This window comes from Opisthorchis viverrini (genome assembly GCF_000715545.1).
Source record: "Opisthorchis viverrini unplaced genomic scaffold opera_v5_12, whole genome shotgun sequence".
Lineage (NCBI taxonomy): Eukaryota > Metazoa > Platyhelminthes > Trematoda > Opisthorchiida > Opisthorchiidae > Opisthorchis > Opisthorchis viverrini.
In genome coordinates, this window is record NW_008751668.1 from 159,694 (window position 1) to 186,538 (window position 26,845).

The following is a 26,845-nucleotide window of genomic DNA, read 5'->3' on the forward strand; positions in this document are numbered from 1 at the left end:
ATCTTTCAGTGACCTTCAGTGAAAGGTAACCTCAGAAGACTCATTGTCCGAAAAGGACTTGAGTAGGTGATTTTGGTACCTTCTCCTTACGTTAGAAGCTCCGCAGTGACCAGGTGACATATTTGCATCTTGCGCGCCCCGGAAATCACAAACAGTGGAGAGCCGACGTCAGATTCGAATCTCACTGCTTCCGCATCTTTTCGTGCGACCCAGTCCACTCAAGCTGAGTCATCCAGGTTGCTCAGGTGCGAGAATATCCTCATCTTCCCTCTAGTGAAGTGCATTCCAAATTTTTAACTGCCAACGACCAGCAATTTGGTGCACAGCTTCCAAGCCACTAGATGTCTGCGTGCCAATCAGCCCTGTTAGTACTTTACAACTCGGGCAAAAAAATTAAATATGAACTCCTGACTGGTCAATGCCAATCGGAATGAATATGCTGGCAGCGTTGCAACAACTAGCGGGAACCTAACAGCCCTCTACCCACTGGCTACTAACTCGATCAGTATTAACAGGAGACTCAAACCAGCTCCACATGCATCGTACGTTTATTTCAAGGGGGGTTGCATGGAAACTATATTTTAACTGCATCACCCACAATCTTCTTATTCATTTATTTATTTTGCGGTTCCTGATTTACTCTTTCTGGTGTTGTACAGGTTACCCTGAAGATGCTCATGTTGACAGTCATTATGTCGATGTACAAATCGCTATTTATCATCACTAGCATGTTTCTTCTGATGATTGTCTATGCGCTGGCTGGGGTGACACTTTTTGGCTCTGTCAAATACGGAGACAATTTAGGAAGGCACGCAAACTTCCACAATGCATTCCGCGCCACCGCCCTGCTTACGCGAATTGTCACAGGCGAGGATTGGAACAAAATCATGCACGACTGTATGATCCAACCACCGTTTTGCCGAATGCGTCCCAACTTCTGGGAGACAGACTGTGGGAATTTCCGGGCTGCGCTTATCTACTTTTGTTCGTTCTATGTGATCATCACATACGTCATGTTGAACGTACTAGTTGGTAAGTTATTTTCTCGGATTTTTCCCCTGACACCTTGCGTTATCCTCCAACGCGGTATAGGGATTGACGGTGGTAGTCTTGTTGGTAAATCTCGGACATTTACCGTCGTAGCATTTTCCCAATGGTTTTCTGGAGCCAGAAAGCCTGATTCCATTATGTGTCTGGATAAAACACACACACAATGGCTTAGTTCTGCTGAGTATATTGCTGTCGGTTAGGGGAGGGCACACAATTCGCAGAATCGCGGGATAGTGATGTACCGTTAGATGAATTGCTTAAGTAATGAGTACTGACTGATACTCCAAGATGTTTACCCTTTAGAAAAGAGCATTCCTATCAATTTTTCTGGATTAGTTTGTCATTGCCGAGGACATGATTTAATTACCACCACCCCCTTCGCTTGCTTCACAGCCATTATCATGGAAAACTTCTCACTGTTCTATTCGAACGATGAGGATGCCATCATGAGCTATAATGACATTCGTAATTTCCAGCTGGCCTGGAATGTCATTGACGTGAATCGAAAGGTTAGTTGGTGAATTTTGTGTAATATGTGTGCATGTGCGTATGCTGGTGCTTGCTTGCTTGTGTGAGTGGGTGGCATTCTTACGTGTGCACAACACACTGTTTTCGATCAGATTGTAAATATGATTGGATGAGCAGTTAAATCGTCAACCCTGCCATGGCAAGAAATAACACAATCACTTTATTCTGCAGACAATATTTTGTTTAGTTTGCGGTCTGTGCCTCACTGAACTCAGTGCTTACGACCATTCGTGAAACACCAGCTAAGGGGCGTTCCATGCTTATTTACTTCACTGTCCAGTGCATGCCGTTTGTGTTAATTCCGGAATTTGTCGCATGAGGCCAACTCAGGTTGTTAGGCAAAGCCAAGTCCTCCCTCATCTCAGTGGTTTAGGCGCGAACTTACTGACCGGAAGGTCCGTGATTCGAACCTGACCTCTGCATTCCAACTACTCCTGCTTGGGCAACCTCGCAGTATCTTGGCCTTCGTGCTTCCTTCGGGTGGCCTGGCGGCTAGGCACCGAAAGGGTGCTACAGCTGAGCCATATTGTTCTCATCACCAGTGGCGCATGACTCCGTGACTCCCTCGAATACTAATAATAGCAGTAGCAACCTTCCCGTCGAAAGTTGAACGGGTGGCCGAATCAGCATGGTACCATTCATCCTTACTGTCCCACATTTTCATTCCATGACTAGCTCCACAGATGACGACTACTCAGCGGGAGGCCTACAGCTTGTTTTGAGTTATCTTTTCACGGAACACAGTACTCAGAAATTCCGGCAGCTTCTCAGCAGCCTATCAGCTGAAACATGAGCGGGCCTTTGTGCAACACATGAACGACGGATTCAGCTGTGATCCAGTTGAGTTGCCCGTTAATTTGCAACTGAGTGTATTATCTTTGGTGCTTTTATTCCCGAATAGCTTGTTTACAAGTTGGGAAGACTTAGTATGAAAATATTATGGAATGTTTTTGACTGTTTTGTCAATAATAACCAACCCGCTGAACATTTGCACTGCGGCATCAACCTTGGTTAGAGTTGAGGTAGAATCTAGAATATGTGGTAGGTAATCCCATGAAGCAAGCAAACAGTACTCACGTCAAGGCTCCGCGGCATCTCATTGTAGATACACAGCTAAGCTTCTTCACCAAAGTGCACAGTAGATGGGATGGGCTTCTCAGTACCCAGCAATATTAGTGAGTGACTCTGAACTGACGATTTTGTTGACCAGCATTGAGAGGGCCCTAAGTAATCTGATGGTCAGTTGAACAAAACATATCTCTTTTACAGACTTTCGATATCCAGGTGAAGTTTTGCCCAGACAATCCTTTCGGAATTTCATCCTCCGCGTGGACCTGTAATGTTGGGTAACGGATGATCTGGTTAGAAAAAGTCCTGTTAGTTTCTTGTTTAGTTTAGTGTTCCAGTTAAATTGTCTAATCTGGTCCCACGACATACGACTGGTTCGAATTTCCTAGCCTGGTTTTGACCTATCATATTTGTGGCTGCAAAACCTGCCTATATTACCAATTCTGATCAGGGTGTGATCAAAGCTTCCTACGTACGATTCCTCTTGCGGCTAATCCCTCGGGAGCGCGTGGGGTTTGACTTGTCCAAGAAAAAAGATCAGCAGCTCTTCAAGGAAATGTGTTACGAAGTCGAGACGCTCCGAGGTGGACGAGAAAAAGATGTCAGCTTCCATGATGTGCTCATGTAAGTCACTTTCGTTTCTATGTCCCATTTTATGTATGGTCCATTATTTTAAGGAAACTGATTCTCTTTATCCACTTCGCCGATAAAACAAGAAGTCATAGTGCGTAGTTTATCCAGGATTGATATGCTGTAGCATCAAAAAAAGACGTGGACAAAGGTAAGAGATTCGTGTGACCTAAACGTTTGAATGACATAATGATGAATTACATGGAATGTGAAAAGAACAGGCAGTATATACTGATCTCTAGCAGGATACCTAAAGCAAGCGTTCAAGCATTGTGTAGACAAGGCAAATAAAAACATTTCCATTGTATTGTGCCACTTGGGTCTTTGTTGGTTGTTTGGATTGTGTGTTCTGAGGCGAACGGCAGCTTCTTTGTTGGACTGACTAGCCCAAATGCACGCGAAAAGGACACCCTTTGTATGATTCTTGTGCAAGTGAACGTCTTCCGTGGGTCGTAACTGACTTCATTAATCCGAAGAATGTGACAGACAACCAAAGGATCGGGGAACGCTCTCATGTGTATCCTTACTTCACCAAGTTGTAATTCAATAGTAGCCGAATTCAATAGCGGGTGCACTACTACACAACCTTCCTCCTTTGAAGAAAGCCAAACATGACTTTTTATTGGTGGTCTCCATCAAAATAGATATAAAAAGTGAGGAAGGCAGTGATTTTCTCAATAACTGAGCATTTGTTCGGCTTTCTTTTAAATGTGTTTCTGCATCTATGACATTTCTGTTGATTGTTCCCAAGTGATATTTCCACACACTCAACGCTTGATGCTGTTTCCCCCTTCCGTTGAGCTTTTAATCAGGGTAACGTCTTTGCCAATGAAATTTCTCCCAGCTGTTTTTGGGGTAGAAACTGATGGGTAACACTACCCCCCAATATCTCACTTTTATCGGTACATCGGCGAAGAATTTTCGTAACCAACACACTGGTGTCAATTCAAGTGAGGCTGTAAAAAATTGAGCAAGTAAAAAGCGGATGTTTATACTGTCATTCGCAATACCCATCCTGTTTTCACCGCCCTCCGACCAGGGCGATATTTGTGCGTTTCCTTGATTTTTCATCGGACTGAGATGGTTCTGACTGATTCAGCTTTCTTCAACTTTCCTAAGGAAATCATCTTGTTCTTCTATAAAAAATCTGAATTTTTGATTTTGTACGATAATCATAACTCTTAATTACGGGTGTCAAACACACTTTACAGGGAAGTAACTGTCTGGTTGTATTAAAGCGCTGAGATGATCATGAGGGATGTCGCCCGTTGAATTCTAGAAATTCTGATGCACCCTGAGATGAATTTTTAGCTTCATCCTCCAACACTTTTACTGATTATTTGTTTTCCATGTCTCCTTTGGTTTTCTTTTCAATCACTTTTCCGTTTGGAAATGGTGCAGACATTGTGGTCGCGATATCTGGAAACGAGCAACGTGCTTGGATGTTTGTGTTCGCGGAGCATTCGTTTGGCAGTAACACAATACAATGAGTCATGAAAATGATACAATTTTCTGCGTAGTTTGTGAGGATCGTCTTGGAGGGTGGCGCAGAAAATTGCATTCACAACGCATTTGAATTACAGGTGAAGCAGAATGTTATCATCATCAGATATCGACTGCGAACAACTTTCAGCTACAAGCACACTGAACAAAAAGGCAGATATAGTAGCCATGAGCTAACGAATTATGGCGAACAGTGTTCTGTGACGTCCTGAGTTTGAGACACTGACACATTTTGAGTATTCGGTAGCTTTGTATTGGTGACCGTTTGATGCGATCATTGTGTTTTTTTAATGGCGCAGCTCTATTTGCAACTTTATTTTAGTACTCAGTTCACACTCCTATTCTTAGGCTGTTTTGTATGATTCACCGAAGCGCAGTTTTTTGCCAAACCATTCCGGTCTATGTGTAGCCTTACCCTCGTCCTAATCAGTTAGAATCCAAACGGTTGTTGCAATGAACAGAGTAAACTAGATCTGTTCCGACGAAGAACTCAGCAGTGACAAATACACCAGGGGAGAATGACAGTCCTATCTCATTCGTCGGGAAGGCTATCAACCGTAGCGGAGCATGGCAAAACTTGGGAGGTGCGGATGTTATACGGAAAAAGTAGCACCGGGAAAACTGGCATGGTCTCACCGGAATTGGATTTTCAGAATATCTCCAAAAATGACAAAACATTGGGGCAACACCTCACACCATCAAGTGACTTGTACATACGGAATCTGCTGTGGCGATGAGCACACACGCTATATGGATGAAACCCGCAGGCAATCTGAAGTACGTGTCCGGTGCACACACACGAAACCTATGGCGGATAGAAAAATCTGTGTGCACAGTCAACAAAGCTGAACTCACTGCTAAACCAGATTGGAATTCTTGTAATAGACATACCGTTGATCCTAATGGAGGCGGCAGTGCGAACCGCAGCAACAGAAAAATCAGGCTCAACAACAACGACCACGCCAACGCCCTCAACCCCTGCCATCGGGAGTTTCGGTCTTACGCACGCCAGATCCAGTCAACTCATAATAACTTGCTCAGTTGATTCCAGTTTTTCATAGGGTTGTGCCGTGGAATGTACATCCCAAGCACATGACGTGCAGGTTTCGGAATTTGAAACCAAACCACTCACTCAGGTGGTCCGGCTAATATGGTCCCACAGAGACAGTAAAATTAACGTGTGTCTCTTTATCCAATTTTTTTATGGGGGCATCCAGACGATAGTTGTTCGTTGGGTGAAACAAGAATGAACTACTTTTATCTTGAAAATGAGGCAGTAGGATCAGTGGTGCAGACGAAACAGTCACTATTACTTGAGGTTGTATTATTAAGGTGTATTAATCATGATTCGCGTGGCATCTTTTGCTATATGGTTATGTAGTCTTACTCTGGATTTCGTTTTACCCCGGCATTACCAACTATTTTCAACACCAACCAAACCTGATGCAACCCCATTTTTAGGGTCCTTGCCTATCGGACCGTGGATATCACAAAAACGTTGCAGCTGGAAGAACTAATCGCTCGGGAAGAGTTGGAGTATGCCATTGAAGAAGAAGTTGCACGCCAGACGATTGCGGCCTGGATCGAGCGATGTATTTTCCGAAACCGGCAGGTGAGTGCAAATGTTTCGCTCTCGCTCTCTAGTTCTTTCTTGTCGAAAGTACCCGATGAAGGTGTTTCACGTTTGCTAAGGATTTGGGCTACCGAGAGGATGCACCACCATCATCCAACATAGCACCCCATTATGTTCTTTTCCATTTAGTTCGTAAAGCGGAGACAATCGCACACATACTTTGCACGCGGGAAAATTTCCATCTTACAGAAACTGGTGTAGTGGTTAGTCCACTTTGACAACCCGTAGAACCATAATTAGGGCCAATTTTTTCATCGGAAACTGTTTACCGGTTAGAGGTTGAACGGGAACAACTTTTGTGGTGCTCTACAGGTTGTAGTCGATGATGTGAAGGTTTTGTCTTCTTCAGTGCCGAGGCACTGTTTGCATTAAGTCCTCATAAAGTTTCGTCGAAAACGACAGTCATCAAAATTTGGATGGCGTACTCTCTGTGGTTCCGGTAGAGGGGTCACATATTTTTCAGGTTAGTCGTTTAGATAGTGTGAATAAAGTCTTACAGTTGCCGTTGTTTAGTACTTCACGCTTGCACCAACACTGCTTGTCCTACACAACAACATCGAGTGCCGTCAAAGTGAATTGCGCTGAACTTCTCTTGACCGCACTCAATCTTCCTTAGAGAAAACGTGTGCTGTATATAACGAAACAGATCCACGACTACCATGGTCATACATGTAAGCAGCTCAGCTGAATCCAAAATGGTTGGCTCAGTAGAAGTAGACAACATTTGGGTGAGAAATTCTGTCCTTTGGACTCAGTAAATTGCGCTAGCTCGTGGCAGTGTCCAGCGGACTAGTTTTCTCCTGAAGTCCCCGTCGTGCTTACCTAACTCTGTCAATTGTCAGCACGTGTTTGTTTGTAATGGCTGTCCTCTCTTCTTTTCTTCCAAACTTACAAATCAGCAAGATTATACGTAATCACTGCCGTATAGCATTGTTGGTTGTGGGGCGATTTCTGAATTTTCCTCCGTCTAGTTTCTGTCGGTTGCGTTGATATTGAAGTGAAGAATGGAACTGCAACATACCGTCCTGTCTTCCTTCAATGTAATCATCCATAGCAGTGGCGTGCTAGCAGCTCGTCGATGAATGATGGTGTACAGTACGACAAGGAGTTTATGCCTAAAACTGAATTACTGTTTGCTAAAAACAGAAAACAAATACCTGAATTCGGTTGTCGGCGTCCATGAAGCATTGCAAGTATAGTGGGATCATCGTGTCTTCACTGCAGAAGTATGGTGCATAGCATGTGGCAAGGCGTCAAGAGGGCAGCTGACTGACAGTGATTCGACCTGCCAGATATATTCTATGCATGCTTGAAGATTGTTCGTTTAGAGGAGACCTTTTAGCCTTCAGGATTGGTTGACACTGCGCTGAACTTACTATGGATTGTTGATCATGGGCGGCAGAGATCCAGGGAAATACTGGGACCGACTGAGTCCCAGTCAGAATCAGTCAACGCAAAAAATGTGGGTGTCAGGATCGGGGCGGGAGAAAGCTGTAAATTAGCAGGTTATGTTACATTAACGAATTATTAAGGCAGTGTGTGCAGTGAAACACTTATTTAAACGGTTGTTTGATGCGTTCATTGTATATCAAGCTGAACAAACCGGTGACGGTCTTAAGTTCATCTGTGCACTCCCACCGCCATCCCCGACACTATTCTTGGTCCCTTATCGTCCATGGCTGAAAAAGCAAGTCAAGCTGAACACCCAAAGCCCTGCCTTTCAGAAAAGCGTTGTTTCTATGACAGAGGTTCACGGAAAGCGCATTCTCCAGTATCCAGAAACTATTGGAAACCAAACGAACTGCATTGAGGATACTGGTATGCGGTATTTGCATCATCGGTTTCCAGCACGCTACTTATGAGTAGTGTATAATATATGGATAAAAGCAGCGACGGCGAGCGGAGTTGTGGTGTAGCTAACCTAGCAATAACAATATTTTCTGATAGGCAAATATTCGAACAAATGAAAGGGCATTTTAGGTTTGTGATGTGCGGCATGTCACTACCAAAAGAAAACTGAATACCTTCTGATTGCTGTATACTGCACAAAGAGATTTCTTTGAGGTATTCTGGCGTCAAGATGACTACTACAGTTTACGAGTTCAGTCATCACGTTCGTTCACTGCATTTCTTGTTTGAACATGTAGTATTGGAAGTTTGAGCGCCTAAACTCCCGAACCAGTCCTGTCACAGCTTCTTGAATTGTCGGTCTGTCAGAGGTAATGCACAAGTGAGTGCGGGCAGCTGGTCTGCCTTGGCCTCGAGGAAGATATTTAAGTGTTGAAACCCGGGAACAGCACTACATCGTCTTAGAAGGTTCAGTCAAAGAGGTGGTGCCAGCTTCATTCCAACCGGGAATATCAACAAATAAATATACGGGTGAGAGAAAGCTGGGCTGTGCAATGGACTTACTCTAAATTGAATTTTAAGTACTGGCTTTCGGAGTCATGGTTTTCTTCCCTAAAAGGCCATGTGGATGGCCTTCTTATGTGCTAGCTACTCTTATCATTCTTATCACGTATGCGGCACACATGACATAAATCTACGGGGCTAATACGTTCAGATCGTTCGGGATTGGATGATGGATTTTACCATTACCTCTATAGCTTAAATCCTCATGCCGAATCCCGTGTGGAACGACAGTCAACTTTTGTACTGCACGACACGTCAAACTGGTGGAAAACTATAAGCCAACTGATACCAGTGCAATTTTAAACTTGTCGGCTTCGTTAATGTTTGGCCGAATAAAAGTATTATGCACAAAAGCTGACCGAATGTCGGACCAATTTGGATCTTAAAAGAACACGCTTCGCACTCAAATCGATGGGCATGCGAGAAGAAACTCAGGAAATGTAGATGAATCTCGAGCGGTGGTTAAAAACTCGGTAGTGGCAGGAAGATGCCCCGCATCTTCCTGTGGATTCAAATTGAAGACTACACCACAACGACTGATGTGTATTCACCAAGCTTCCCGGTATGAGTAGAATAGAAGGGATTGAATTAGCAAGCATATGAAGACTGGTTGAAAGAGACCTCGCCGACTAGTGCTGAGTGACGATTGATCTAGCAACTTGCATTAATGATAGAATGATAACAAAATACTGCAAATTGTTGAAACACGTTGCGGGTTCACTCATGTGGTACTCTATTCAGGCAATAACATCCTGGAGGAATAAGCCATCGTATTGTCTGAAGACAGAATACCGATCGTTTATCTGCCACACAGGTAAATCTTTGGAATCGGCCAATTAATGGAACTCACCTATTGATTTTGAGTAGATTAGGGCTGCGAAAATGAATCGTTGAAGAGGTCAATTACACCGTTAGGAAAACTAAAATAAAAAGACATCCGAGTTAATAGGATCACCAGAGCCGAGAACCAAACGAGACTCACAGAGGGCTCAAAACATTAAACCGCAAGCCGAGAATTAGCCGATCAGGATAAAGGCAGACAGATGCTAAGTAAAACGAAGTACACCGTCTACCAATCAAACAACACGAAGGTGGGCCCTGACGCAATAGAGACCCCGGACGGACCAACCAGCGCAGTATTCGGACGCAAGCAATACTGATTACGGTGCAACACATATCAAGGTTGGACCAACCACACTTTAGGTGAGATGATTATCAATGGCCAATCAGGTTATAACTTATAGCTACTATTTGCAAGCTATATAAGCACAAGCATGGAGGGAGGAACCACGCACTCAACAGTGCACCGATGATGTCTCCTCGAATGGTGACGAAATGTCAGCAAGTCGGTTGCCAAGCTCGATGGACAGAGGCCTGTCAACCGCCAAGCAACACATCCGAACTACCAATATTCCAACACATCACCACCATCTGCTTTCTTGAAGGAAGCTACTTATAAGGTTGCTGATTTCTCTTTGACAGCCTACGACCGGGTTCAGCATTCGTAGGGCTCAACAGTTAGATACAGTCTGCGAGGTTCTGTCAACCAAAATTGTAAGGAGTTTGCGGAATACACCCTTTTGTACACAAATGTGGTTTCTAACGAGAGATTCAGCTGGTGTCCATCTGAGTCTCTCGTTCAAAACCAGATGTGTTTGAAAGGAAGTGTATTTGGCGAACGCCAAGTTTCATTTCAAAATCATCCCAGCTATTGCCACGTACATGTAACCTCACTACCTATCAAGATCCTGACCGAATCAACAATTGAGCACGGTTTGGCTTCAAGGGTTTTCTGGTTAGCTAGATAGGCATCTTCAAGCTAACTTGCGGACCAGGGTGAAAAACAAACTCCAGGATGATTCACCGAAACACGCTTGGCTTCACTTGTCATCTCTCTTCCCATGAGCCGGTACGGCCGATCGAATTTAATTGCAAGCAAAGCGAAGAACTGTTCCCCAACTCCACAAAACTTTTTCGTTTCCTTTATTTTTCGTTTGTTACCGTACGTCATATTCATGACATCTTTATGCCAAACCCATTTAGTGCAATCGTTGGAGTAAAAAGAAGTTTGCAAGGTTTTCCTGATATTCTGTTCGACTTCCTTACTGTAGAAACATGGACACCTTAACTTCAAAATGCATCAAGCCGCAGACCGCCAAATGAGCTTGAGCGTGGATGAGACTGATGGTACCGATGGCGTTTCGCAACGTGTCCAACAAATGACCCCGACAGGGAAAAAGGCGTCCGTGATATCCAATACACTGAAAGCCCGTCGAGAAAGCAGCCGTGCCATGGAGCAACCCTTTGGAGCCAGCAACGAACGTGCCCACATGATAAATGCCCCTATGCTAACTCCGACTGCAAACTTGCAACATTCGGGAAGGCGGCTACGGAAATCTGTAAGCACCAACAAGGACGAATGTTTGGCCTTGTTAGAGGCAGAGGAGGGTGAACTTGATATGGAGCCCCTGGGAGAATATGCTATTCCTCCACAGCCCCTGGCAACACCTCAGGTCACTACAGAAAAACAACCCAATAGTCACTTCAAAGCCTCAGCACTTATCCCAAACTCCTTAGCTGGCGGACGCTCGGCCAAAATCAACACTTTGGGGAAACCAGGCAGACATACTCTGGTTCCCACGTTTGTTGATACGTGCGAAAATAAAGGTGCTTTGGCAAGAGTGGATCAGGCTGATGACAAGGCTTTAGCCAGCTCCAACAAATCGACAACTGAAAACTACATCACCGAACAACATTACACGAATTTGAGTGATGAGGATACCATGATCAGTGATGGACGTCGGTCTAAAACTAACTCAGATAAAAAGGTACAAATCACTAAATCTCGCCGCAGTGTTCCCGGCTATTCTAGGGTTGCACACCTTCCTGATGTTGTGGAAGACAGCAACGAACCGAGTGAGTTACAACTGGTTTACACTTGTTCCAACGTTAAAGCGGAAAACGAAGTTGTAAACTTGACAGAAGACTGGGAAACTTTATCACCTTCGGCGACCACATTTGATACTGCCTCATCCAGGTCACAGACTGAAGAGCGCAAGCGTCAAAAAGTGAGCATTGACGAAGGTGCGAAATCGCAATTGGGTGCCAATGTCGCCAGCGCGCGTGCTGATCTAACTGTGATGGTACCAAGCAAACCATGGGGGGATTCTTCGACCGCGGAAAACCAGTCTCCTGTAAAATTCTGTGAGGATGTCAAGAACTGGTGGCGAAACCAGTTACATTCCGGTCCACTCAAATTACCGTCTGCAGCCCCTTCCTCATATGCAGCTGACTCGGTTTCTGGGAAGGACGATGCTCTTCAGAGTTTGACCACAGCCTACACGAGACAGAAGCCGACCATCTCGAGGATTACGTCAAACCTGCCCGGAAAACGACGTTCTGGTGCAGCTTTGGCCATCATGCGACGCAATCAGACCATACGAAGCAGCAATTTGATCGGTACTAGCATTGATGAGGATGTCGACGGAGATAATTACTTCGCCGAGTCTGAACAGGATGAACTAAAACAAAGTAAAACCACCATGGCATTGTGATCATCTTGAAACGCCAGTATGTTGTACTTTTCCATCACATTAGAATACCATGACTTATGCTTTCTACTCCTTCTGAATAGGATGTAAGTGAGCAATTTACCTGACATATTCTCCAGAAACCTCTCTTCCGCTCTTCAGGCATTGAGCTCAATAGACACGACTCAGCATCATTTCTATGAGGTCCATACCCATGCTTATGCGTAACTTCCAGTTAGACTTGTTTTCTTATATGCTCTGATTGTATTTTCTGTTGTCATGACAACCGCTGAAGTATTTATTAATTTCCCAAAAATTTTGCTAACTATCGGGCGTCCAGCCAGATTCGATTGTTGAAATTCGCTTCATAGTCCACGCGCCGCAGCGCCGCAGGACTCACGCTGTCCTGAGAAGCTACCTTTTAGCTCCCGTGAACCCTTCTATATCTCCGTATGGTCTTATTTCACCCCTGTATAGGAGTCCCGACCATTCCGTAATGCTGGTACAGAGCGCAATCTGTGCAGTACCCGATGTATGATGCTTTTCATGCCAACCAGGCGACAGTCATCTAGTGAAAAATTTTTGAATCTACAACTACCCTCGCGCTTGGGTCGATGCCCGTTCATAGTTGCGGCCTACCACAAACCCCGTCGGACCGGTGTTCACACGCGCATTAAGGTATATTCATACAAAGACTTGCATATTGCGGTGAATTCCAGAAGTAAAGTAAAATGGCTGTTTGAGTGAAAGCCATAACCACTGAACAGTGATCAGTCAGTTGAATTCAAACGAGATAAGGGCTATCTATTTCACAAAAGCACAGCGTCAAAAAGTCAGTTGCATCCTCAACAGATTCCTGACACTGTAGACGAACACCGAGACAGAAGAACTGAGGAAACTCCATTTTTTTGACACAATTCAATGCAGGCTTGTATCAAGCGGTCAATTTAACGCCACTGAAACCCACGTAACTAGCTGTTTGATATCAGGAAAATAATTTAGGCGCTGGTTTTGAGCTTATGCTAAACTGAGCGACGAAGTGCACGGATGGTCTAAAGTATGGCTACTGCTAATATAGAATATAAAAATAGCAAGCATGTGTTTTCGGTGCATCTAAACGGGTCAGTAATCGCATATATCATCATGAAATTGGTGAAGCATATCAGGTGAAAAAAATCTTCGAAGTTCTGAATGGTCCAAAGCCCGTTGGAACAACAGTTTGCGTACTTTCGTATGTTTGCGTAACCCTGGTTGTTAATCGTACGTGGACAAGTACTCCTTGTTAAATCAGGGACAGCCGAACAGACAAATGTATGACCCACCCCCTCAAACATGAAGACTGTCAGCTGTCTAGATATGTTTGGTCCATTTGTTCGAATACAACATATGGTTTTGGAAGCATTGTCCTCGTTCACTGTATATTCCGTTTTGAATTAGTGGTTTCTGCACTCTTCGTCCTAGTATGAGTGGACAGACATCCTTCGACCCTCGTAAGCGGGCGTCCTCTCGTACGACTAACGTAATGTACGGAATACTCAGAATGTTCATCTTGAATACGAAATACAAGGTGCTCCAATATCGTGTTTTCAAAAGAAGCCAGTTGCTCTTAGTACAGACCAGCTCGCTACGATATACTGAATTAGGAAGGAAAACTCATTGCAGTGATGCACTAGCAGCTTGTTCATCTAGGGTATAAACAAACAAGCAGTGTGATGCGAGGGACGTGTTGTGAGTATCGGTTCTAGTGTGTAGTCTGTGTGAAAAATCCAACAAAATCGTCGGTATTGTCATTGGGTTGTTTTCTGTCAAATAGTCGGTAGCCTAAATTTCTAACAGCACTCCACTAGCTCGAACCCTAATGGCCAACTTTGCACAGTAGACAAATTCGGAATAATCTACTAGTGCCTTGGTACGTAGGTAGCGTTTGGAAGGTATCAACTATACTGCTGCCTTCGAAAAGAAGTGTTAGCAACAGCATAGATGTCACAGATACGTGTAATCTTTTTAAATCCATTACAACATGAAAGGATAGCCGAGACCGGTTACCTGTTTCCTGTGCGTGATTTCTGTAAGGAAAACGTTAGATGAGATCAACCGAGATGATAGTGACATCAGAATCGTTCTTCTGATTTGGCTGCTATGTGGCTGTCGGCTACGGTGCATTGTGTAACTCGAAAAAACTCAGGTTTTCCGATGGTTCCCACGAACAAGAGTCAGTTGCCCGCACGGACTGGCACGATTGATGAACGGGTATCAATTGGCCTTCTGCCGGGAACACTTGATAAACTTTAAAGTCGATACAGCAAATCTATCGGATAACGCCTCCACACCAATTTTGGATTTGCTAGTAAAATAAAATATACCCGAATCATTCACTTTTTAAACTACCGCAACCAACTGGAATTTTACGTCGTGTGGTTTAATGAACCATCCAACATGAAATTACGCTTACTGTGCTTTCCCTGCTATGGACTAATTTGAAGGATTCTGTGTGACTTGACTCACGAGCTACATACAAAACATCCGTTGTGTATCTCTTGCTTTTATCTGACCTGAACTGGAGCTTCGAACAGCCTTAGTTACACTATTTCGCAATAAATTCTGAAAGGGATACACAGGGAAATGTAACAACAGCACAAACTACGGTGCAACATTCAAATGAGTTTTAAATGGGAAAGAATATTTTTACACAAAAGTTTACAATGCTCAGTCTACATAAGTAAGCCACGGTATAGAAACCGTGTTATTGTGAGTGATTTGCGTCTCCACCTTCCGACCACCAAATGATTGATGGCGGTGTGAGGAGATTCGCTAATTTCCAACGGAGATTTCATTCTGTCAGTGAAACCAGTCGATACTGAAAGGCCGACAAGAACTGTACAGTTGTTTCATCCTTGTTTGGCTTGGCTTCATCTATAGTGCACATTCCACAGAACTCAGAATTTCGAATCCGTGAACTTCCGGTCAGTGGTTGAACGGTTTTTGGCTCCTATCACGGATGAAACAGCTGTACAGTGCCTCTCGGTTTTTCAGCATACATAACCTTCAATGATTGGACGCAATCTTTCTTGTTGATTACTCAACGTTCTCACGCCCACCATCAATCTCTAAGTTGCTCAGAGGAATTTCACGAGACACTCCCTTCTGATAAGTCATTACTCAAGGAGCAGGTCAGCGTTGAATCTAACTTGACCTTATGAAAATTTCCCCACTCATTTGCTTACCTATGTAGTTGTGATCTCCAGTTGCTTTGCTTATCCGCCACTACTCAGCTTGACGCAGAGGCCGTCCTGTCCGACTATGGGGTATTGACATGTCTGTGTGTGTATGTGCGCTGCTGACCTACTTACCCATGCGCGTTCATGTCCCGTTTGCTGATCTTGCCTTGACTTGTTTTCTCGTGAGTTCCATGTGATCGCACGTCTAATGAGAATCACGAGACTGTCGTTGGAAGGGCGACCGCAACCTAGGCTACTGAGCCATCATTCCGCTCGCCGCTGTTTGGTGTGCGGACGCTAGCACTGCACTGTGTCGGTCAGTGACAGACCTGTGAGCTTGTGGACGCCACGAGCGTGAACAATTGAGGTTTGTTGTATACATTTACTTCCCCTTGTGTAAATAGTACCGCAGAATTACGAACCTAATTGTTCCTTTTGATATTCGGGATTGTCGAACTTACGCGTCACTCAAAGTTCCGTATCGGAAACCTCAACAGTCAGTATGTGACCACGTAATTTTTTCCACGATTAAAGAATGAGTGACGCCAAATCCTGTTCAAGTGTGGGTAAATCACACTGTTGACCAGGCTCTCCTAGTCAAACAACCACTAGCCGGAAGGTTACAGGTTCGAAACTGATTTTCGTGAGATGGGTACAGCAGAGGATTCCCAACAAGAATGTAACAACAATGTGCAGTGCTTCTTAGCTTTCCAGCATAGACTGGCTTCACTAATAGGACATAATCTGTTTTGGCAACAAATGATTGGCTATTAAAAACTTGACGCGTACACCCTAGCCTTGGAAGAAGGGCTCAATTTCCTTAGCTTGCTAGTTCAGTCCTCATAATCGACCGACAATAATGGGTTTTTTTTCTGTAGTGGCTAATACGGAAATCCCAGCGCAGGTTTTTTTTTATATCACTCCGAAGATGTGGCTAATCCTTGTAAACTACAAAGCGATAAATCACTCATTGGTGTTTCTACTTGAATGGAGGTGATCAACAAGCAGAAAGTCGATCTTTTGAACATGTCACAGATACTTGCAAATGTGTTGCGCTGTGGAACCCATACAGTTTGTAACTTGATTTTTAACCCACTGAACTGCACATCTACCAGTTCGCGTAGACTAATATAGAGATAAATTACAGATGCATCGAAACGATGTCTAGTGCCACTTCATTTTGTTTGTTTTTCATCAAAAAAAGCCTCTGGTTAGCTCTCCACGAGCAGAATTCCTCTCGTCCAAATGAATTGTTGTGACATGGATCGCTGTCACATCTGTATCTGACACCTTGTAGACTCTAATCAAATTCAGTCTGGACTTTCGATCCTAACCACCTTTCTTAAACGGTGCTTAGTCCATGTGTAATTTCGAAAGAATGAACAAGATTTCACAGGTACGGGTTTCTACTGATTATGGCTCACCAGGTAGACCAGGTAGACTTAACGCTTTCCACATAAATATCAACGCGTACACACATGAATTTGCTGTTGGTGGGCAGCACAATTTCAGAAACCCTGCACGCATGATGCATATTAAATGATGTTAAAATTTATTGTGGGCTATCGACGGGTTTTTGTGCACTATGTCCACACTACTTCCAAAGAACAATACCTCGATATCTTAAATATCGGTCCAACTACTATCCGAGGAATTCTGCGAAATGAAGCATCATAAACGGGGGAATCTTTCGAGGTATTTCTGAATCCCACATGAGCGTCAATGTAGTGTACAAATAAGTGGTTTGTTCAACGGGATTCCAAATCAATAGGATATGAAGTCTTCTGTGACAAGTAGGCAAGTTCCAGTCCACGAGGTTTTCATATTTATTTATACTGATGTTGCAACGGATTAAGGTCACATGAGCTTGAGGTAGCTCAGTGGTTGAGGCGCGAACTTACCTTGGGACCCTTGGTGAGAACCTAACTCTGGCATCTCGGTTGCTCCTGTCTGGGCTTGGGTGACCTGGTCTTATCTCGTGTTCCTATGGAATGGTATGGCAGCCAAGCATCGAAAGTGTGTTACAGCTGAACAATTACTACGATCACGTGAGGAATAATTGCACACTAGCATCTAATTGAGCTTCAAAATGACCGAGACAGTAAACAACAAGGGTTATTTACAGGAGTAGCTTTGATAAATTAACACGAAACTCAGTAGGCTCACATTCTATGTAGACAGCTTGCCACCATATTACAATTATGGGAATTACTAACAGAGTGAGAATGTTTGCACTGTTACGTTGCTGAAGACACCCTAAATGCTACTCCCGATACAAATGGCCTTTCTGATGTCTTGTGCAAAACTTAGAATCCGCTTTATTAAACAGCTGTCCGAGGAAAATCCATGTTTCTTTCGTAGGTAGTATAGAGAGGTCGACTAAAGTTCGCAATCCAGTTTGTTAGTAGGTGTTTTATTAAATTCTTGACTTTTCTAGATTAGTGCTAGGATATGTAGATTACGTAGGTCCCAACAGGGAAGTAGACAACATGGCAGCAATGTCTGTTTGAGCTCCAGTTGTATCATTTTTCAATCAACTTTATCCCAAGCTGTAAAGTGAAATGTGCTTTAGCGAATATACACTCATCTGCAAACTAATTTGGTTCTTTCGAGAGACTCACCTGGAACCCAGCTGAATCTTTTATGATGTTCTCAGGCAACTGAATGTGCTGCACCAGGCCGCCTCACGTTTCAGTCTCTCGAAAAACCAAATTACTTTGCAAATGAGTGTATATTCGCTAATTTCGTGCAATATGGTTTCAAGTAGAACATAAGGTTGACGGAAACCAGGGGACTGCGTCTGCCTGATGAGCCCCCCCAAAAAGGGGGCGAAACCCATCGCCGGCTGTCGACGAATTTTCAGAAACTTTATGAGCAGTACGTTACAATGAAATATGCTTTGTTTCCGTATTTGATGTACCAACAGTAATTAGAGTCAGTTGAATCCCCTTGAGGTTTCCGTTTGTTCTGCCCTCAAAAGTGCAGAATCTCATTGTATTATGTCAAATGCAAGACTTTCGCATCGGTCATTCACATAATTCATTTGTAATATTTTGGTAACTCAGCTACAACAAACGCTGTTTGCGGACAGTAAAATCATGTGGGATCAAGAGACGCTGAAACTGGGGTGTTTTGCGAAACTTGGGTTAAAAGAAACATGGTTCATCGTAATTGAGAAACAGGATGACAGAAACTAGATTTAAATGAGATGCCAGACATTTGACTGGTTTAAAATACATCAGGCGTTCAGGTCTGTCAACAAGATTACGGTTTTGGTCCGAGGTTGAATCGGTCCACATGCAAAACTTTGATATGTATATTCAAAAACGAATGTAATTTTCCATAAGTTTAACTTGGTGTAGCCAATATCAAGCTGGAAAAAACCTCATCAAGCTGTATCCCTTTTCCGTATTTCCACAATGCCCCAGACAGCACTCACCGACACCTGGCGTGTTCACATCTCGTAACTGTCATGCTGCCGAAAATTTTCACCTCCATCACTATGGTTAAACACCCCGGTATCAACTATACGCTAGTGATCCATAATGTAATGTCATGACAGCAGGCGGCTGGATGGGATGTCGAGAAATTAAATGGACTGAAGTAGGTCTGCCAGTATGTCGTTTTTCCTCTAGCATTTCTGGACATTCACCATATAACACAAATGGCGTCCTCGTCTCTACTTGAGGCCCTTTCAAAAGCGGTTCACTCACTCGTTCGTCTACTTCAGCCACTCAGTTTGAGGTATGTTCTGGAATAATAATAATAAGCCCGTCTGCTTTGAAACACTGACGGATGCAAAGCCAAATAGATTTCTACAAAGCACCCCAGCAAACAATAAGGATCTTGTTGTCCTGTCTTGATGACCATCGTGTTTGAATCCAGGTCCCATGCTTATCATATTCACCACGAGGATCGTTATTGACTGCTTAATTGCCTCAAGTAAATTCTGATAGATTATAACACTAGCCTAGTCGAGAAATTTTTTTCAAAAACTTCAAATGAGACGGCAGAGTCTTATTTTTCCGTCGGCCACGCACCAGTGAAACACTCACCAGTAGCCGTTACTTTACTTCAGGTTGCTCATTCCTGTCGTTGCTGTTGCTATTGCCGTTGTTGTTGTTTAATCGCGAAGGTGACAGTATCTGTTGCTATTGCTGTTGTTGTTTAATCGCGAAGGTGACAGTATGCTTCCGACCATCCTTCGCCCAGGTGCTCAGGTCGGACTTCTAATCCTCGCTGAGGTACGATCACTATTCCTGATGCTGGTGATAAAGACCTCGAATTTACTCACCTCCCCAAAGTGCACCATTAGCTTGGGCCAAATAACTTCACTAATCTCCTTAATCCTCGACCTGAAACTTTATAAGACATGATAAGAACGAAAAACGACAGCGGCATTAGGCATCGCTGCCTTGATGCTAGTCAGTTGTCACCTATTCTGATCTACCACAACTGTTCGAACAACATTCACCGGTGACATCATTCGCACAAAATGTTCCGCCGCAGTTTCACAACACTCCTGTGACCCACTACAGATAACGGAATAAAAGACACTATGAACAAAACCATTGCAGTCAGTTACTACCACAAATCACAGGTGGTAACCACCTCTGTTGCGCTGATATGTGGAATCTGCTTACACTATTCTGATCTCAACTGTTCGAACAACATTCACCGGTGACATCATTCGCACAAAATGTTCCGCCGCAGTTTCACAACACTCCTGTGACCCACTACAGATAACGGAATAAAAGACACTATGAACAAAACCATTGCAGTCAGTTACTACCACAAATCACAGGTGGTAACCACCTCTGTTGCGCTGATATGTGGAATCTGCTTACACTACATCACCGTACTTCGCTAACAGCAGTTGTGCATACGTAAATGACATAACATTCTCATCACAGGCAAATACAGTCATGAGTTCAAATGCGCTCAAAGCCTCTCGGATAGCTGCAGATCACAAACAGGACTGTCCTGGCAGCGCAGCTTGTCGCACATGGCAGGAGCATCGTCATATGTCAACGCAGTTCCATAATTTTGCGGTCACAGATCTCCATGGATGACTTAAACACCTCAACAAGCCGAAAAACACTTTTATCCTGCTTCTTATCCAATCGGCGGTTGCTTGTGTACACTTGATATTCAGATTTTCGTAGGTGATGCGAATGCTGCACATTGAAACTGAACGTAACAAGACTATCGTTGCGTTGAACCCCACGCATGTGTGACCCCGGCAGTCGAAGCCTGTGCAACTGAGCACAGGTGCATTCAGTCAACATGTGGAAAACAGCTGCATGTACCAAGGCCGAAGGATGAAGTACCATAGCTTCTCACCGGCTTCTTTAGGGTCCTTACATGGCCTTGAAATACTCGTAGCCCGACCCAGAACACATTTTGCCAACTCTGTTTAACCCGATACAAGTTACAACCCCTAATGTGGGCTTGGACGAGCGTGACTTTGAGTCTTAACGTTTATTGATGGGCTGCTCAGACCTGTGGAGCTCAGCACGGCAACCCAGACGTTCCGATATCCGTGGTCTATGCCGAGTGGTTTGCTGGTCAGGCGACTGGCACATGACATCCACACGGAATACGCCACGAGCACAGCGTAAGATCATGATCTACGCAGCTAGTAGCGGAGATCATAACAGTACTTTGCGCTGGCACCTTAACTACGATTGCATCGAAGCCACAGATTATTCATCCACTATGCAGCTCAACCTAGGCACAATTTAGAACATCCATTCATCCCTGAGCAGTCGGCTTTTCTGAGACGGACAAAATTAGCGGTATTGGAATTCTACAGACTTACGAAGCTCCGACCAGACAGAATTGCTTATGTGGTCTAAAAGTGCAGCTCTCAGAGCCTGGTGGGTAAACTGTTAAAGCCTCTAAAACCGCAGTACGGAGAAATTAGTTGTATTTTCAGTCAGCGGTCTTGTGCAACGCGAGTTAAGTGTTGTTTCATACACGCACACACAACTGCAATGTTTTGTTGGGTTGCAAATCGGTGAGATACGATTGTCAGTGAAGCCCTTCGACTTTCTGTGCGACTCCCCTGTACTGAAGTAGCGTGATAATGCCACCTTTGAAGAATTCGGTGGCATACCACATGTGCTTTGCTATTTTGGGTACTAAGCTGCTGACAACGCCGGTGACTAGTTCCTTTTTATTGTTGACCACGAAGCTTATTACAAACATCCCCTCAATTATCATCAAGTCATTAATGGTCTTTCAGATCTTTCGTGGTGTTTCGTGTCATTCTGACCCAAGAGGGAAGAATCAATACTCCCGTTTCACATGTGGCGACATCTAAACAACTCCGGATTTTTTAATTTCAAAACCTTCGGTTCTTCCGGCTGAATTTCTTGTTTTCCGTCAATTTGTTTGTGTTGTTGAAACACTCTGCGCTGGTGATTCTGGAATTCCCATATTATCGCAGAAATACGCGACAAATCAGTTGCTTATTAAAGGAGTCTTGTTAGCGACAACAAAACGTCAATAAACAGTGCACTTGATCGAGACACTACGACATAGAACCCATTGAATCTCCTAGGGTCTTTTACGGTTGCAATCACACAAGCCAAAATGGAAACAATCTGGTATTTTCTCTGAAGCCGCTGATTTTGCGATCCAGTTTCATGACCCCGTCCTGCTGCAGCTCTAAAAGTATTTTGTTCACACACCTCAACTCCTCTTGTCGAAAACCTCAGCAAAACCCACCCGCACACACATAATCCTACGTCCACACTTTAGTTTGTCGGCATCTCAATGTCTGCTGATTACTTTGACTAGACTGTTTCATCCCATTTTGACCAATAGCCATGTCCTCTCTTACGTGGTTATATTTTAATTAGTGGTCTTCTACATATTTGGACGTTTTAATCTCTTCAGATGTATGAGGGCAAACAATTGACATCTTTTATAGATTTTGTGGATTGCTGTCCACGACCATGTGAACTGGATCTTCAACTACATCAGTGCTTCCCAAACCGTCATTTACATAAATTTTTTCAACCTCTTGAAGATATTAACTGGAGATGATGCATAGATTTTTGCCTCGGGCCAAAGATTTAATCGATTTTATACGAATCTTGAAGTGTTTACCGAGCTTCCCGCTTCTCCGGTTGCGTAACGCAAGTCAACATGGGAAGACCCTGTGATTCGCTGCCAAAGCCATTCGTTCCACGTGAATAAATTAGTGAATTGTTGGCCTGTTGTGCATAACAATTTTTCCTACTCAGTTCCCCCTAGAGTAGATTGCCACACAGTTGTGAGTCACCCTAAGTGATTATACCTGCACTTGGGTCTTTGCTTGACAGGCGACGAAAGGAAGGAAGTCGAGACTAACGCAAGCCTGTCAACTTGTCATGTTGCCGCCAAGCATCGGCCCACCTAGTTTTTCTACTCAAATGTTATTCAGAGGCCAAAGTATGTCGGGGATATTCAACGTTTCTGAGGGGTGTGGTGGAAATGGGGTAAGAGCTGAGAATAATCTGCCAAATAATGGAAAACAGTATGATGCTTCTGGGGTTTTATGGCATAGGTGGATGACTGGTAATGGACTGTAACGTGGCTGCCATCCACTAAAAGCATGATAGTTCATAGTATTTTTACGTGGCAATTATGTTATTATCAGGCTGTGCGGTGTACAAGGGTTTCAAAGAACCGAACATATGTGAGCGCACATTCCAAAAAAAATTAATGGCGCCAGTAATAATGTACCGATATTTATTTTCAACTGATGAATTGCTGAGGCAGTTAATGCTTGGAATCCCTATTTCGTCCCGGTAGCTTCTGCTGATGAGGTGTTTGTACACGGGATATAGATGCGGTAAGGTTTTGTTCAGTGGATTAGATACACTTTGAAGAACACTTTGAGGAAGCCGATTTTTAGAGGACGGCTTAGATATGGAAAGTTTGATGCACAAAGACAGTGAAATCTATGGTATTTTTCAATGAACGATAATCTTTCAGGTGGTGATCAGAACAAATCGGCTAAGAGGAAGAGTACCTGGTTTCCACACGAACTACGGGAAATGATTTCTCTACATTGACTTAACAAAATACGACAGTACTTGTAATTATATCGAAGTATACTTGTGTTCAGTATTTTTTGTTAAGTGAGGCAGACAAACAGATGCCTGTGTCTGAAGCTTGTTTGAAAATGACTAATATCCTGTTGTCGTGTATGGGAGGAATGAGCTCTCTCCCTCTCCGGAAAATATACGCTGTGCACATTAAACTCCCTGGCTATCGCTAATATCCTCCACTTTGAAAGACAAAAAACACTTCTGTGACCAGCTTTGCATCTAGAATGTCCGATTCTTCGATCGACAACTGATCGGTCCGACGTTCTTTTTACTTTCAAGTAAATACAGCTGCTGGCAAAGTACATTAAACAATAAAAGGAAAGTACCCCTCGAGGCTGCGCATCCGCAAAGCCTCGTTTTTTAAGGGGTTTCATTAGAGCTGCAAAACACATCATCGATGTGGTCATTTATGAGCCATCTCCATGCTCTTCACCGCATGTCACGACTGATGTTCGATGAAAATCTCTGTAGGATCTCTATCTTCTCCTGTAAACAACCGGAAAACTCTTTTCACTGTAATAGTCCCAGCTGGTTAAGTTCACTTATTCGTCTATTGAAAGAAGAAAATGTAAGACTATCAATTCACGCCGTTTTACTCTACTACTCATTCAAGGCATCACAGGCGTTAGTTTACTGTTCGTTCCTGTACTAACTCATACGAAGTTATCATATCTGCTTGGTCCCCTCAAGTCTCAGTTGCGGCGAGTGAATACCGAGGTCTAATCTCTGATGCACGAATAGTTCATATAAACATTACATGTCCACTTTTCTAAGAAGTTGTGCCGTTGTGTTGAAGGAATACTATTAAGTGAAATCTACTTAATGCCTCACGAGCGTCTTCGCCCTCCTTCAGACACATCACGTAGGTACAGTTCCGGAGTTGCCGTCATCCTTATGTTCTACTTGAACCCAAATTGGATGAAATCCGCTGATTTCACTCATTTGCACACCAGTTTAGTTTTAAAAGGAAGACTGCGCTGAATCATGGGTGTATATCTCTGTTCTTCAACTGAATGTGCTGCCTCGTGTTTCAGATGCTTCGGTAATCAAGTTATCACAGTATATTTTCTCGAAGAAACACTACTCAAAAAGTTGATGATAAGCTGGTCATAAGGGTCTTGCCTACCGTACAGCCTTGTTCATTTATCTGATCAAAGCCTTGTAATGGAAAGGGAAAGATGTGCAGGAGTGGGGTCTATGGCTACACTTCCAGATGACTCCGAGGTGCCTACATCTCCAAAACTGAGTCAGACAATCTGGATAGAAATTGAAAAAATGAACGCCACTGTTTTGGGCCTAACACCCTATCGTTCAGTGTCTCCAGCCAAGCACAGAGAGGGTAATGTGGAAAACATCGTGGAAGGCGAATGACAATAGCAGCACCCAAACTCTTAGTAATATCCTCCATTCACCTCTGCCACGTCATATGCGTTCATCAGTAGGTCTTCGCCACTCCGAATTAAGGACTACAACAAACAACACTTTTCTCGGCAGTTGGTAACTAAGCCTGCATAGAGCATGACCCAACGACATCAGCTTACAATGCTGGATGCAGTCTTTGAACGAAGGAATTATCATTTGCGTCAATAAAACCAGTTTCCTGAGCACTCACTGTGAATCCTCTCTTTCCAGCCGATCCCACCCATAATTCTGTGACATCAGTGGTCAAAGACCTGAAGATGTCTCTTTTCCTCCACCCGAAAATATCAAGCCTCGCAGACGCACGACAATACAGTCGGCATTTTCGTCGGAACACAGTGATGTGTCCATTCGACCCAACAGATGGCGCTAACTGGCAAACATGATGCCGAACTTTGGGATTAATAAATTGGCTTCGTCTGTCATCATCATCAGCATCATCATCATCATTATCATCGTCACCGTCATCATCGGCAGTACAGTATGGGCGTCAAACAATGACGTCTCACTTCCATGCGCACGCAATCCATCAAAAGCCTTATTTTGAAGAGAGTAATGAAAGTAGATGTGAAAGGGATTTAGTGCCAGCTTACAACAATCATTCCAAGGTACACACACCTACACATAATCATCCGAGCAATGTGGATTGAAACTGAGAGCAGCAATATCTTGCCGCATTTCCAAACAGGCACCGTGAGGATCATGCGGACTCCGTTCTGGAAGGACAACAGCAAACTTCTCGGAAAACGATGATTTGGCGTGCGCAATACACGGCCAAACCACCCCAGCGTTTTTGCAGTGGACATATTCTTCGATAGAAGCCGAATACTGAACACTCGTTTTCTAACTACCTGTTTGCGAATATTCGACACCATCTTACACGAGGTATATTACGTAAAAAATGTTTATCGAATACCTGTAGACGTTTCCGTTCCGCTGCTCCCTGAGGCCACGCCTCATAACAGTACAACAAAGCATATTATAATCTGATACACAAGTCTCTTTAGATTCAGGTATGTTGCACTCTGGTACCATGGGTGCCTCAATTAGCAAATGTGACGCGAGCCCTAGAGCGTCGAACACTGACCTCATCTGTGACACCACAGTCCGAAAACATATAACTTGCGAGGTATGCAAAACGCTTCGCAACTCTGAATGTCTTTCTCTGGATTGTGAGTGGGGTGTTCTCCGACTGCATATCCGGAAGCGAGACTGTATACTCTGTGGACCAAAGTGCATGCTGAAAGACAAGGGGATCTTAATCAATTCATCCGAAAACATCCGCGCTTATTTCTCTTCTTTTTAGATGAGAGTGATGCGATCTATATACTCCAGATCAATATGGTTTTAGTCAGTAACTACTTGAACACCACGGTTTTAAGGACATTCCGGCGTCCGTCCCACCATCTCATCGATTACGAAGTTAAATAGAAATGGAGAAAGTGGGCACCTGTGCTGGAAACACTGTGTATGGAAGCTCCTGAAGAGCTCTCCGTATATCAGCATACCCCTGGAAATATGAGAATACACAAAAACGCATCACATTCACGAAATTCTGGGGCATTCCTTGCTGAACAAGCGTGTCAACAAGACAGACCAAGTGAGTCGAGTGTGGCTTGAGAATCCAGGAATAAAACTGTGGGTCGTTTATACGTATGACATTGTTCGAGCGCCCGACAGAGTGTGAAAATTTGATCAGCGACACTTGCTCTTCTTGATTCATTACATTACATACCACCATAAGGCTTTGAA

At 43.8% G+C, this 26,845-nt stretch overlaps 1 protein-coding gene across 1 annotated transcript in view; it reads left to right on the forward strand.

Annotated features, from left to right (window-relative positions):
• The window catches only part of T265_01113 (hypothetical protein), a gene marked incomplete at both ends in the record, with an annotated part of 75,029 nt that extends 62,521 nt beyond the window's left edge, over window positions 1–12,508 (forward strand). Inside the window, 5 exons of the mRNA XM_009165074.1 lie at window positions 660–1,032; window positions 1,444–1,559; window positions 3,098–3,270; window positions 6,241–6,391; window positions 10,936–12,508. Coding sequence (XP_009163338.1) covers window positions 660–1,032; window positions 1,444–1,559; window positions 3,098–3,270; window positions 6,241–6,391; window positions 10,936–12,378 — 2,256 coding nt within the window. The remainder of the gene's footprint in view (window positions 1–659; window positions 1,033–1,443; window positions 1,560–3,097; window positions 3,271–6,240; window positions 6,392–10,935) is intronic.
• Between the last annotated feature and the right edge of the window lie 14,337 nt (window positions 12,509–26,845).